At 37.4% G+C, this 14719-nt stretch overlaps 1 protein-coding gene across 14 annotated transcripts in view; it reads left to right on the top strand.

The window, feature by feature from the left end:
• The window catches only part of MEF2C (myocyte enhancer factor 2C), a 128162-nt gene that overhangs the window by 107092 nt on the left and 6351 nt on the right, over window positions 1-14719 (top strand). For 8 of the 14 annotated variants that reach the window (XM_027786051.2, XM_027786055.2, XM_027786046.2 and 5 more), the window contains exons 7-9: window positions 5715-5887; window positions 8096-8225; window positions 9125-9260. In XM_027786051.2, the coding sequence (XP_027641852.1) occupies window positions 5715-5887; window positions 8096-8225; window positions 9125-9260 (439 nt within the window). Of the gene's footprint in view, window positions 1-5714; window positions 5888-7146; window positions 7171-8095; window positions 8226-9124; window positions 9261-14719 lie in introns of all 14 variants that reach the window. The other 6 variants (XM_027786048.2, XM_055791336.1, XM_027786044.2 and 3 more) reach the window with 1 other exon arrangement.

The following is a 14719-nucleotide window of genomic DNA, read 5'->3' as shown; positions in this document are numbered from 1 at the left end:
TACCCCCGCTGCAGTGGAAGCAGTGGAAGTTTCCCTGATTTCCAAGGTGAGGTCTCACTAGCACCCAGCATCACGAAAATGGGATGCACAGTGCAACACAGAGCTTCACGCAGTCCCAGTGCAGGTGCTCATCCATGTACACCTGAAATGCTGATGGTATTAGCAGCGTTTTAGTGATTCCCAAATACTGTCCTTTAATCAGCACAGGACAACCGTAACACCACAAGAGCCCTTTACATAGCTTTAGATTTAAAGAGCAAGAACTTCCCAGTAACAGTTATACAACCTGCATGGCAGTAATGAGTGAGTGAGAAAGAAACCTGAGTATCAGCTTAGTCTTATATTGTAGGAATCTCTTATTTGCATTATATCTAAATGGTCGGTTTCTAAAACTATACCAAAAAGTTGGTGAGATAGTTTTGTCCTCATTCTCTTCCTGTTTTTCCAAATGTCTGTGCATTCACAGCACTTTCATCCTATTTCAGCCCAAAAAGCAGCTGATACTTCAAAAGATGCTTGAGAATTCTTTCACACCAAGTCAGTAGGTTTTATATACCACAGCTGTCTGACTTGGCTCCCAGTAATTCAGTAAAGAAGGTCCCTTAGCATAATGTTGTGGGAATGGACACCTACTTCAACATAAAGATTTTCATTTTTCTAGGTGAGCGTATCTGCAGATTGGTTTTCTTCCACTGCTTGCAGTTAGCAGAGGTCACGTACTGTGAAATGACTAGCATGCAACATGTAAGAACCTTCAATCGTGTCTTTTAAAAATTATGTTTAGGTGAACACCAGTACAGCTTCCTGGCATTAATGATATATTGTTTGTGTCTGTTTTGTTTGGGTGGTAAACCATAGCCTGTTCCAACAGTGTGCATGCATTAAAAAAAAAAACAAAAACATTTTTTACATACAAGATATAAAAGAGAAAAGGAACCATTTCATTGCCTTTACATTACTGTTAGTAACATACTACCATTCCTCCAGAAAGTGAGGAAATTACCTGAGTGAACAGTGAAAAGCTGGGTGTAATTTTAGCAACATTTCTATTACTGCATTGAGGTTTGTATATATATATATATATATATATATATACACACACATATATTTTTAAAAATATAAAATTGTAAGTTGTAGCATAGCTAGCTCTCATGTTTATGTAGGTTCATTCTAAATTTAGCATTCTTTTTGAGAGGCTTGGTGGTCAGTTGCAATGTCCTATATACAGGATGTGCATTTAACCTAACCCAGTAAGAAGCAGGAATCCTCCATGAAATGGAATGTACATGTTCTTCTTGGCAGAATTATGATAATTTCCACAAGTAAGAGCATACATTTGTTGGAGACGCGAAACAACCATTAATATTTACTGAAACATTTCAGAATTTGCAGGCTCTTTTCCTATTAGAATTAATGGGAGGTAAGCATCCCAGGTTCCTAAAGACCTTGTAAATTCTCAACCCATATGGTCATTGAAAAGCACCAGAGTAAATGAAGGAGAGAGCAAAGAAAGGACGTTTAAATTTTGTGTCTTGTTCTTCATTCTTCTAGGACTACCACAAAGGTCTTTTCATGCAGTGTATTTTTGTATCTTTAAAATCACAAATTAAAAAGAAACAAGTAGGGACATGACAGGTTCAAAAATTCAAGAAATCAAAATGCAAACATTTTCCAATTTTTCAAGACTTAAAGACTTCGAATCATGGCAATGCTGTTCAGGATATTGACAGATACAGAAATAAAGCATTCTTTCCTCATTTATGTTACCCTAACGTGGAAAAATTCTTGGCTTAGATGCTCAGTACAGAATTACTGCCCTAACTCTGAGAATATCACAAATTGCAGCCACTTTGCAGCCACCATAACACCAATGACCAAAACTACATGTAAGGTACAGGTGTTACTAGTGGGGATGAAAGAAGAGAAGTAAACTTTGCTCTCTGTCCTGAATGAACTCGTGCCCTACCTGTACCCTTAAATTCTTAAAACATGGAAGTGAACATTTGAGATCGTACTACGCAAATTTGTAACATAGTTCAAATTGTAGTTATCCATGAGTAAATGAATATTTTTTTTAATCATTCTTCTTGGCTAACTAACTAGGGGTGCACAAAGCTTCTCTGGATGTTTTTTTAAAAGTGGTATTGCAGGAATTAATCATGCAGTGTGTGCTTGGACAGAATTCCTTCTAAAGTCAATGGTGCTCGTGCCTAAGTGCAGAATGTGGGAACATGCCCAAGAAGAGCATTCTATGCTCAGAAAGCATTTGTCTTTATATTCTGCCATTAGTCCAAATACAAAGTCTGGCACTGCATTCCATGACACGTGCTGCTCCACTAGTTCTATCTAGAAACAAGCTCTTTTCTATGTAAAATATTTTCACTCTTTCAAGTCAGCATAACAAACAACACAAGGAAAAATAATTTTCTCTTAAAATTTCCTGCATTTAAAATGCTGCGAATTTACAAATTCTGACATATGCCCTTTAAAACTTGTGCATCTACTGGTTTTATTTTCACTATACATTACAAGTTATATCCGTAATGTTTAAAAATGTTCTATTCCAGCAAAAATATGGCTTTTAACCAAATAAAAAATGTAAAGCCAACTTGCTCTAAAATCCATCTGTTTTTCATTTTCTTATAATCTATAATCAGGAAATCCATTCATACATGACATATAATTTTTGTGCTTTCAAGTGGATAGTGGAATGCAATGTTCTGCATACAGTCACATCTAAATTGATAATTGTCCAGGCGGAGTGTAATTTTAAAGTATAGGATGAAGGAAGGTTTAATTTGTATATTAGAAGTCTTATACATTTTTTTGCCTCTGAATGTAAATGAGACCATTCTCTTCAGTGGATTTATCCAAAGGTGGGACAGCTGCCTTGGAGCAGGCCACAGCTTTCTGAGTAAAGAGGATACGGTTTGAAGAGCTGGTTTAAATGCAGACTTTTCTTAACTGTAAACCACATGCATGCATTCATCATTGATTTTCAAATGATGGGTTTCTGTATCATGGTTGAAGGTCCACAGCCTTACATTCCTGAGTCCACATTATACCAAAGGAATAACAATTTGGTGGCTGGAAAGAGGAATGGTTATTATATGGCTCCAAAATGCTAGCTGGCGTAATATGCCATGAACAGCAGAAATCAAATGGTAAGGAGAAGATTGCAGTAGTTCTTAAAAATAATTTGATGTTCTAAAAATATAAATGTAAAAATTGTTATCACTGTTCAAAATATTTTACATCAGTAGGTAAATAATGTAAAGGTCAGAGGAAAGTTTCTGAAGAGTAAAGTTTTATAGACGTGTTCTTTCTTTTAATGTTTAATCATAAACTATATCAGGTAAATCTTATGTAGAAAATGGGAGGTTCTTTCTTGCAAGGGGTTCTATTCTCCAAGAATCACAGCTATAGAAGCAAACATATAGATAACAGTGCATGCTGTTCCAGTAAATATCTCAGGCTGTGTGTTGTAGAACTAAAAAAAAAAAAAAAAAAAAAAAATACACTGCTTCTTCAAACAGCTTCATTTTCACTCTCTGAACAAACACTTGTCATACAACAAATTTCACAAGGCAGTTTTAATTCCTGTTGGTAAAAAAGCTCCTGCATGAAACCAGCACCAGAGAAACTCTACTGTTGCTTCAGTTTCTTCTGTTGATCCCTTCTCCACATCATTAGTTTTTCAGTATTCAGTTTGCAGAGAACAACTTTTAAAAGGCACTGCAGTTTCTGGAGGAAAATATTGTTGTATATTCAAAATGTCCCTTCTAATTTTGCCACCTCTAGTAACACATAGCATTAATTAGAGCACAATATGTAGCAAATCCACTTTGAGAGCAATTGTTATTTAAAAAAAAAAAAGTCTACTGACAGAAAATGGTAAATTCTTGACAGTGTTCTGCTGTTTTAGCTTGATAAGTGTGAAATACACTTTTCTTCATTAACTCATTTTATCTCACTAAATGTAAGGTATCATAAAGGAAATAAGATTAACCATGAAAAGTATTTTAATACAAAATCTCTGACGTGATCTGACTGCTTCTAGGTTTTCATCTTAGTTCCTTTTTGCAAAGGTTTGGGAGATCAGGATAATAAAAGGCATGGGAATAAACAAGCTAGGACAGACCAGTGAGTAAAGGTACCTCACAGATATGGAAGCTGAGCACTTTCTGATACTCTTCCAGTGTCCTAAGCCTAGTGCTCACAGCTCAGGGTCTTCCAGAAGCTGAAGTGGTGGCTTTGCATTTAATAGCCTTTGACAGATATTTTATTTTTTTTTCCCATGGATTTGCTGATCTGATAAATACAATTAGCTGATGTGCTTGGGAATTAAAAACATGATTTAATGTTAGTCATGCTTGGGCACACTTAATTATCCTAACTAGAAGACAGATTCACTCTCGTGTGCTGTCATTTTCATGCCCACATCATAGGCTTTATCAAATTTAGTTCCATTATCCATTCATGTCCTTTCGGGCTGTAAGTCCCATTTCATGCATGGAAAAAAGAGCGAGGTACTGAGTCCTTTACTGTCTTTGGGACTACAAAGGAAATTTGAAAGCCCAGGGCTTCTAACTGGTAGGGCTCTGCCACACTCACTAGCTCATCTCCCCACACTATTTCTGGGTTGTGTGTCGCAGCTTGCGAGCTGTGAACAAAAGGTGAGTGCAGAACGGAAAGTCTCCCCTAGTATTTGTTTTCTTGGGATTTATCCATGAAAGTTTTTTCTGTACCAGTTTTCCTGCTATTCCCTCACAGCTGCTGGGCAGTTTCTGTATCTCTATTCAGCCTGTGCAGACAGAATTTCAAGGGTATGCTAAGAAGTCACCTCTTTCTCCGGACTTTGTGTGGGTAAGAGATTAAATTAGGCGGATGAAGTAGGAAGGTCTCATTTTTAGTGGGGTGGTAGGTCAGTAACCTTACTGATGCACGGCTGTTGGTGCTACGTGGCAAGGGAAGGAAACCCTTGTCTGAAAAAGGCAAATTAAGCGTTTGCCTGTCAGAATCACTGCTGGGCCCTGCAGAAAGCAGTGGAGAGATGAAGATGAAAGATACGGTGGTGTTTTCCAAATAAGGTTATGCTCTTGCTGCCATTGACTCTCGTGTTGACAGAATCAGGTCCAAAAAGTGTGGTGAAAGAGAGCCAAAAACATTTAAGAATCTTCCTAGTCCTCCCCCTGCCTTTTCTGGAAATTATAGCTTTGCTATACTCATCCTTTGTTTAAAAACAAAACAAAATCATGACCTGGAAAGGGCTGAGTCAGGCAAGGAAGAATCCTCTATAGTTATCAAGAAAACACAGCGGAGTTTTGACTTTTTTTTTTTTTTTTTTTTTTTTTTTTTTAAGCCATAAGAATGGCTGACTTTCCTGGTTCTCTTGTAAAGGCAAACATTAGGTCTTGGCTGCTTTGGGTGCATGCAATATTGTGTTATATACCATAGTGCCATTAACAGAGCCATATAATCAAGTTAATTTCAGCGCATCACTGAGATAACAGCTGCCATGAGAAAAAGCATTTTAGGACTAGTTGTCCCAAAAATGGTATGTGTTCTGTTTTCCTGTAAAGATACATTACAGGACACAGGTATTTACCTGATTTTTTTTTTCTGACATTTTGAGTATCTAGTCTTGAGAAGTACGTTGGCATTTATAAACCTTCTTTTCTCTTTTATTTTTTAATTTCTTTTTAACTAAACAGGAAATGGATATGGCAACCCCCGCAACTCACCAGGTCTGCTGGTCTCACCTGGCAACTTGAACAAGAATATGCAAGCAAAATCTCCGCCTCCAATGAATTTGGGAATGAACAACCGTAAACCAGATCTCCGCGTGCTTATTCCACCTGGCAGCAAGAATACAATGCCATCAGTGGTAATGCATTTTCAAACCTTTTTTTAAACCTCCTTCAGATAAGAGATACTTGGGAATTTCAAGCCACTAAAGTCAGCAGAGTAACATTCCACGTTCTTGCTTGTTTGGTCTTTCTGTCTAACCTTGAGGCTTGACATCAAGACAAGGATGTAGGCAGAACCTGTTCAGTGGCTTTTACAAAGTTATATTTACTTCCTCCTTTTTTTCTATTGAGTTGCAAAATAGGAACTGTGTCCTGTACAGTCTAAACTTCTGCACTCTCTCCCATAGTAGCTGGAAGAACCTTTCCTGGATTTGTTTCAAAGGCTGAATTTAACCCTGAGTATTCCCAACCCAGCATGTTTTTCTTAAATATTTAGCCACACAGACTCTCAGCAGATGGCAGATTAAATACAAATAAATTAATTTTAACTCTATCACTCTGAGCCCCAAAGGCCAAATTTTGTAACGATAAGAGGTAGTAAATAGATAGAGCAGCATAAAAAGGAGCATGAAGCTGCTGTATCTCCTGCCAGGATTAATGAAATTTAGTCAGGCTGTTACTTTATTGCAGAAGGCTGAATCTTGAAGGTGTCGGGTGCATAGCTTGTAGTTCCCTTCCGAAAGTCGGTTAGTGGTTGCAAGTAAATCTTTCATGAGTGATTTAACATTAAAAGTGAGCTTAATTTAAAAGGGATCTTAATGGTAAATTGAAGTGACACTATAAACATTTTTTTCCATTATGTAACAGGCACTATTAAAACAACTTCCAAGTTGGCTACTGCAGCCTGACGCATAATAAATTAACTTTGAACATCAAACTAAAATTCCCCATACATGTGATGCTGCCTTCTGAGAGGATCAGTAACAAACAGGCTGCTGCAGGGCAGTGCTCAAAGTCGACCAAGGCAGTGACAAGCTGTCTGCATCAAATGATTTATTTCAAGGTCCTTAAAACTGATATTTTCCAAGGGATTCTGTGGATGGTCAGGTCTCCTGAAACCAAGTATAGTAACAGAGTCTGCAGCCACTGGGGCTGTGAAAGAAATAATGAATTCGCAGAGAAAGTCTTGTGCTGAAAACTGTCCTCTCAATTGAGACAAACATCCCATTAGGAGGACAAAGAAGAGATCTATGAAGTCTTATTTTTTCCAAACTATGCTCAGAAAGTGTTTAATTTGCTGCCTCTATCAGATGAAGCTATTCCCCCAGCTAGAAATCTGCATCCTGGTAAATATTTATATTCACTAATTTTTAATGCTCCTTTCCTATGCACTCAGTCTGAGGATGTTGATCTGCTTCTGGTAAGTGGTAGTGATGTTCATCCTAATAACAAGGAACCGAAAATCAGTTCTTTTGTATGATTGATACTTGTGTAGGTGAAGCGTTGGGTGAAATAAAATGGCAAACTTTACCATAACTGTTTTGTGAACAAAAAGGTCATTGTAATTTTTGAAATATAGCAGTATGAAAGGCCAGGTGCAATTGTTGCATATGTGCAAATTATGCAGGCTAGAATAAAACTTTCTTGTTGCTGGTGCTTTGAGAGCATGTAAGCTCGTGCTGTTGAGGATGGTGCAGCCTTATGACAATTTTTTGGTGGCTCTCTGGTCGTTTTATCCTGCCAGTCACAGGACTAGGGTTCTCTAGTGAAGTTTTTACATCCCAACGTCTAGGTCCCAGGAGTTAAAGATAAACGTGTAACTGCTGTGCTAACCTAACGCTCTTTAAGTTTGCTTTATTGCACAAAAACGAAGCAGTCAGAGCACCATCTGCTGGTAAGCGTTCAGTGTTCAGCAATCTTGGGGTGCCCTTCACTTTCAAAGCATAAAATCCAGTAGGGCTGGGTTCTGGGTTTTTTTCTTTCACCTTTTTTTTTTTTTTCCACCCCATTTGAGTGAAAAGAGAAACAATGGGAATAGAGTTTACATATTTCATTAGTTTTTCACACGATCTGTTCTTCTACCCACAATTAAAGCAATCTTACTTGTTACCAGTTCAGTTACCTAGGAGATACTGATGTAATGGGTTACTATGGTGACAACTGGTCTCATGAAGGCTTGTAAATGATAGGGTTGGCACAGTTCATAAAAGCCACATGTTAAATGATTAATTTCCAGAAATTTGTATCAGCCTGTATTTCTCATGCACAAAACATACCCAGAAAGCTAATACACTCAGCTGACTTAAAACCAGTCAATAATATGTTTATTTTACTTACTTTAAAAGAATCAGAGGATAAATAACTCCCAGTCTGCTCAGTCATTGGCTACTCCAGTGGTTTCCGTAGCAACTCCTACTCTACCAGGGCAAGGGATGGGAGGATACCCATCAGCCATCTCAACAACATATGGTACTGGTAAGTATGGGTGCAAGATGTAAGGGGTGGGGGAGGGAACAAAATGCTGACAAATATCTATCTCAGTACTAATGAATTAGCTAATGTTCATTGGCAGAAATTGAAAAAATCATAGCTGGTGTGCTTTTGCACTGCATTTACTTATTCTGTATCTGTCACTAACTCAAGATATAGCTGTGAAAAGTTAGCTGTTTTCTTTGACGGGAAACTGCTCTGATAGATTTCTTCCATCAGCTTTAGTAAAAAATGTAACTGAAAAGAAGTTTCTTAATCCTCTTAATGCCACAGGTAATTTCATATAGTTGAGTGCACCTTCCTAAAGCCATAAGGGTAGGGGGAGCAAGCAGCTTGCCTGGCTTCAAAGTACTCAATAACTGTGTGGGCGGTCACGTAGTTACCTGGGAGGGACTAGAAATGAAGCCTTAAGAGATGCTTTCCAGTTCCCGTTGCCCACTGCTGCTGTACAGAGCATCCAGGCATACAGAGCCAAGGCTCTTGGGGAGGGTGTGCATTGCTCAGGCACGCTCTGCCTGCTGGGCTCTGTAAGGAACACTGCAAATGAAGTGATGAAGTATTACTACGTTTTGCAAGCCTTTAACTCTGCGAGAATGCCTCTGTAGTTTTTTGTGGATATACAGGATAAGAATGCTGTGGATCTTCCAGACCCAGAAAAAAACCCTGCTAAATTACAGAATAGTTATTAGTGCGTTATTTGCTCCCAAGTTAATGAGCTGAGGGAAGAGGAAGGTCTCCTTTTTCTGCTGCAACTTAATGTGATTGGTGTCATTAAAATTAAAAGGCTTATAAAGTGACATGTGAAAATTACAATGCTAGTTATTGTTTAATTGCTTCCTCTTTAATTCTCTTCTGATTATTGTCCTTTCTGTTTTCAAATCTAGAATATTCTCTGAGTAGTGCAGATATATCATCTCTCTCTGGGTTTAATACAGCCAGTGCTCTTCACCTTGGTTCTGTGACTGGCTGGCAACAGCAACACCTACATAACATGCCACCATCTGCCCTCAGTCAGTTGGGGTAAGCAGTGTTTTCTGTATTTTATTGTTCTACAGTGACTTCAGTCTCCCCAGTTACCCTAAATCTGAAATATATCAAGACAACATATCAGCATGTATTTACTACGTGTAAGACCTCCATTTCCCAAAATTGGAACTATGTATGTTCATGAAAAGTTTGCTGGGTAGCTACAAGGAAATACTCTGTATCCATGACATTTTCTCAGTAGTGCAGTAAAGGGTACTGTTCATGTTTTACTCTTTGTTTCTTTAAACAGCATTTTATTTCACTGATAAATACCAAGCCAAACACTTACATTGTGCTTTTTCTGTATTTTGCCATTTATGCTTTTTATTTCCAGTTACTATAGCACATTTACAGTAAACTTGAAAATTTTCTAAATATTTTTAATCAAGTAAGAGTGACATAGTGATTTGACCTGAGATTAAGCCTTAACCTTACATCATAATTACATACTCCCTTCTGTTCAGCTCTGACATTCAAGTTTCATTTCTTTGGAAGTGTTTTCTACAAGCAAGCAAGATAATTAGGCCTAAGAACTGCAAGCCCAGAGAACTCGTTGTGATTTGCGTGTGCTGAGGAGGACAGGTGTCCATGCCCTCTAGTGGCTCATTCCAAGACATTTATTCAGGATCGCTGAAGCACACTGCTGCATCATGTCAGGATTTTTGAAAGTGTGAAAATTCACACAGGGAGGTCATCTGACGCATTCTTGAAGAAGCAGCCTGTTGCCTCACTGAAGTAAACTCTTAAGAGCAGTATTTTCAAAAATCCTGGTATCTGCAGTTTCTGTTGAGTAAGACCCTAGGCATTCACCAGCACGCCACACGTAGCCTAAGGTATGGCTAGACATGTTTTAATTTTAAAAGTTTTCATTACAAAAATAGAAGCTGAAAACAGCTGGAGTGTATTTATGAGGAGAAATTTAATTCACGTGCATTTGAAAAGTAAACTTTTCTTTTTTTTCCAGAAAGAGGTGTTGCACATATGCACTAATTTTTTTGCAAGGTGGTTGCCATAATGTGAAACTATTTAATAGTAGAAGTGTGGCTTAAGCTTCAGAATTCTCCTTCTGATTTATCTGTCTGCTCTTAGTAACTTACTGTAATTTCTTTACCATGTACAGACGATTTGGGTTTTTAAAGGACAGCTATAGAAGTGTTTCAGAGGAAACAAAAATCTTTCACAACTCATTTCTACATAAATAAGCACATATAGGTACTAACTACTTTCAAAAATACAACTGAAATAGTTACTGTGCTAGAAAAAATAGTCTCAATACCTTTCTCTTACGCTTCTTCTATTTTCTTTTTGAGTTTGCACTGTTTCTGGGGCAACATTCAGGCTAACTGTACAACTAAAGACATAAAGTCTCAAATAAATTGAAAACTCACATGTTAGATATCAATGTATAACCTTACAATAAGCTGATTGTTTTCAGTGGTGTATCAAAGAATGTAATAAGGCTATCTGGTTAACCAAAAAAGTATAAATTAAATCCTAAACTAACTACATGCCTTTTCAGATATGTCACACATCGTCATCTGTTTCTAATTCATATCACAGAATGTCAAAGTGTAATGGCTGTGGCTGGTGGAATACATTCTGAGTTGCTACTTTTACTATTATTCTTTCAGTGATTTGTAAATGAATTCAGCTATGAAAGCTGCTTCACTGACAGTTCTGGAGAAGTCTTCTACCTCTGCAGAAAATCATGAGCATTTCTTTATTTTAGTCACCGAGCTCTACATGCAAAAGCACCTGTGCAAACTTTCAGATTATTTGAAATCATAGAGAACATAGTTCATGTCAACCTGAGGTAGAATTTGCAGGAAGACTAAAACAATCACACATTGTAGTCATCCCCAGGTAGCTGAGAAAATACATCTAGAAAGGGTTTGACAGCCCAAATCCCTGTGCTGAGTGAGGTCATAACACTGGAAAGATTTGGTAACTGTGAGATGTTTGTTGGTAACAGTAGGCTGTAAAGAACTGTGAGAGAACAGAGTTACTGGAAGAGACATCCTAGTTCTCCAGCAGGTTTTGGTTTTGATGGAAGCCTAAAGGTGAAAAGCAGCTGGACTTACCCAAAGCGTGGCAGAACAGCATGGTTAGTAAGAGAAGAGGGTATGGTTAGAGGCATTGGTTTGCTTCAGATAAGTCCCCAACAATTTCAGCAGCACTTTCAGAACCCTCTTTAAGATCAGTGGAGAAGATCTTTACAACCTAATTCTTAACCCATCATGTTGACTCTGCAAATAGCAACCGTACCAGTGCTGGTGGGCTTGAGGGCAAATACCTGAGGACATGGAAGCAATTCACTTTCCCTGTCTATGCAGGTTTTGTCCTTCTGCTGAGCCTGGTGGATAGGATAGCAATGTAAGGCCTGTTTTGATATGATTGTGACATTAAAACAGGTCAGACTTTGTCACTTTTTAGGTTAAAGAGAAAGATAGTACCTTCACGGTCTTCTAACTAGGTCTACCTCTGGAAAAAATACACAGAGATTCTATTGAAAATCAATCCCTTCCAAAAGTTTGGGATTTTGTCTGAATATTCTTGCAATGTCTCTTATAGGGAGGGTTACTTTTTATTTAACATGGACCAAGGAGTCTGCCAGAAGTTATTTGCTGCTAACCAGAAGAGACCATTTCAAACTTTGAAATAAGTGATCTAAATTTTTTAGGCAACATTATATGGAAAATGGTCTGTTTCATCTGTATTTCCCAGTCTAAGAGAGAATGTTTTCTTCCTTAAGTATCACCCACAGGACAAAATTTTGGCCTTTCTAAAATATAAGTGCAAACATAGAAACAGTATTTCATCTGAAGAACCTTCAGTATAGGTAATTTTTTACATAAAAAGAAGTTTCTCCAAACCTCTTTCCACCTGAATAAAAATTTGTCCAAATTCATGCATACTGTTGACTTGTTCTGTGACTCTTCCATAGCAAGCAATGATTAATTTTGATTACACAACAGCCATAGCTACAAATGGGCAAATAGTCTCCACTGAACCATTTTCACTGAAAAATTTAGATGCAGTGACATCATGTTTTGTGAATGTGTATCAGTTCTGCCAACTTCCTTGATTTGAATTAAAGCCTTATATATTTAGGGCTGAGCGTTTTTCATTATACCACCATTGTAAATAAGATGTTCCAGAGATTCAACCTCATATTATTCTTTGTTTAGAAATTTCTTTTTAAAGTGTAGACCTTTATGTGTGAGAACTAATCAAAATATCTTGACACAGAAATTCTTACTCTGCTTTTACATTGATTAAAAAATATGGGAAAACAACTTTTGCTTTTACCTAAGAGAAAAACAGAGGGGTGGGAGGAAGGTTGCATTGCTAGCAAGTCAAAAATATCCTCTATTCTCCCGGTTACAGATTAGCACATAACTAAAGTTGAGTAACTAGATTTTGCAGCAAAGTTTCAATGGTTCCTTATATATGTTTAGGGGGGGAAATTGTATGAAGTGGGGAAGTAAAAATTTAGAGAAGCAAGTGTGGCCATAGAACAAAAGGTATGTGAGGCTTTTTCTTCCTTCAACGGACCACTACTTTCTCCCTCTGTAAAAAACCTCTCGTCTGGTGCATGTTCATGTGCTCACTCATCACCTGCTCAGAACTGCACATCTCTCTGTGCATGCTGAGCTTCCACACCAGGCGGAGATTCAAATAAATGGAGGCACACACAGAACTGATCTCACTGGCGTCAGCAAGCACCAAACCCACTCACAAGCTCCTTGCACCCTGACTTGCTGCTTCCCACCCCTTACACAGCAGAGCTGCACAGCTGTTCAGTGTTGAACCCAGATAGGAACCAGCATTTCTCCCATGTGGCTGTTGTATTCTAAATAAACATCCCATTTTTGCTATACCGGTCTCAATAGGAACTGCTGTGTAAAATTAAAACATTAATTTTTTCGTTGTGTCCATAAAATGAAATGTTTTCATACAGTATATGGAAAAAGGTAATTATGTCAACATGAGTGGACTGCATGGCACCTATTGAGTGCTTTTAATTATATATAATCCTTTGAAGTCATTTGCTTTATTTTCTCTGTGGATTTTCCACAGTCAAAACCTGTTTGTTTTCCAGTGAACTTAGTGTAGCTTTCAGACTATGAAAACAGGGCATGCCTGGAACAGAATTACATGATTATATGCAGCAACAGCGTAAAATATACATTGATACATATAGATACAAACAGCTGTTTCTACACTCACACACAGGCATGCATGAAAAGAAATCATTTTGTGGCAGACAGAACTCTCTTTTTTTTTATTATACAGCTTCTATTCTAAATAGACATCAGTCCTGTGTTTTGAATATGGGTCTAAGCACCTGCGTATGTACTATTTCACCATTCACACCTATGTGCAACAGTAGGTTTCCTCGTAACTGACCATTTTAGCTTACAGGAGATTCTTGGGAAAATGTTTTGGAAAATGCTAATGAAATAATGTACATTACAGTCACCAAAAAAAAACAGATATTAAAATTCAGAAACAGTTTTAGCAGAAAAAGATCATACTCTAAAAGAAAAAATATTTAACTCAAAATAATTGCTTTTATTTATTTGTATTGTTTTAAACCTCAAAAATTTAATCCTGACCTGCCAACATGACGACTTAACCTTTTTTCAATTTACAAAAAAAAAACCTGTTCAAAGTGTAGACCAACCTGCAGCATTTTTAAATCTGCCACAAATTTGTATGCCAGGTATTTACTTAACCGTGCTGAAGAATCATGAGGAATCTGAAGTAAAGTCTATCGAGATGCATTCTCCATGCTCACTTCTGAAACATTATTAGAAAAGCAACATTGCAGTATAGCAATACTAGTTCTATTTTATTGAAAATGCAGCTTATCCCTCTAGATTTGTTCCTCGGGGGGCAGTCACACAATGGAATGCAAATATGTTCCGTGTGAACAAATTTGACTGAATATGCTTGTTTTTAACTAGCATGGGTTTTTTAGCTGTCCCCAGCTTTGTAAAGTGACGTGTCATCTGCTCATATCAAACACTTCTAAATCAAATCCGCAGGTTCCACTATCCTTTATTATGGGACTTTCAGGTTTAGCTATAAGATTGGTATCTATAAAATCATATTTAATTTTATACTTTATATATGCTGAACTGGCAGCCAGTTTTCCCAGGTGAAGTCCCAGCATCTCCTAAGCAACTGAAAAATAAAGTCACTGGAAATGAAAAGCAAAAAAAAAAAAAAAAGCAAAAAAAAAAAAACAGACAGGAATATATTTTTTATTCTTCTTGGATTCTTTTCAAGAAGTTTTCAGGAAAAGAGTGGGATATTTCACTAAACTGGAATGGCAAAGTCTGATATTTATGGTTTCTTATGTGTTAATTTAATAGTTGCAAAAGCAAAGAAAATGTCCTCTTTGGGAAAATAAAAAACAAACAAAAAAACCCCCACAACCAAAAAGC

The sequence above is a fragment of the Falco peregrinus genome, chromosome Z (assembly GCF_023634155.1).
Source record: "Falco peregrinus isolate bFalPer1 chromosome Z, bFalPer1.pri, whole genome shotgun sequence".
NCBI classification, from domain to species: domain Eukaryota; kingdom Metazoa; phylum Chordata; class Aves; order Falconiformes; family Falconidae; genus Falco; species Falco peregrinus.
The sequence above is the reverse complement of the archived record's forward strand: the minus strand, read 5'-3'. Positions and strand labels throughout refer to the sequence as shown.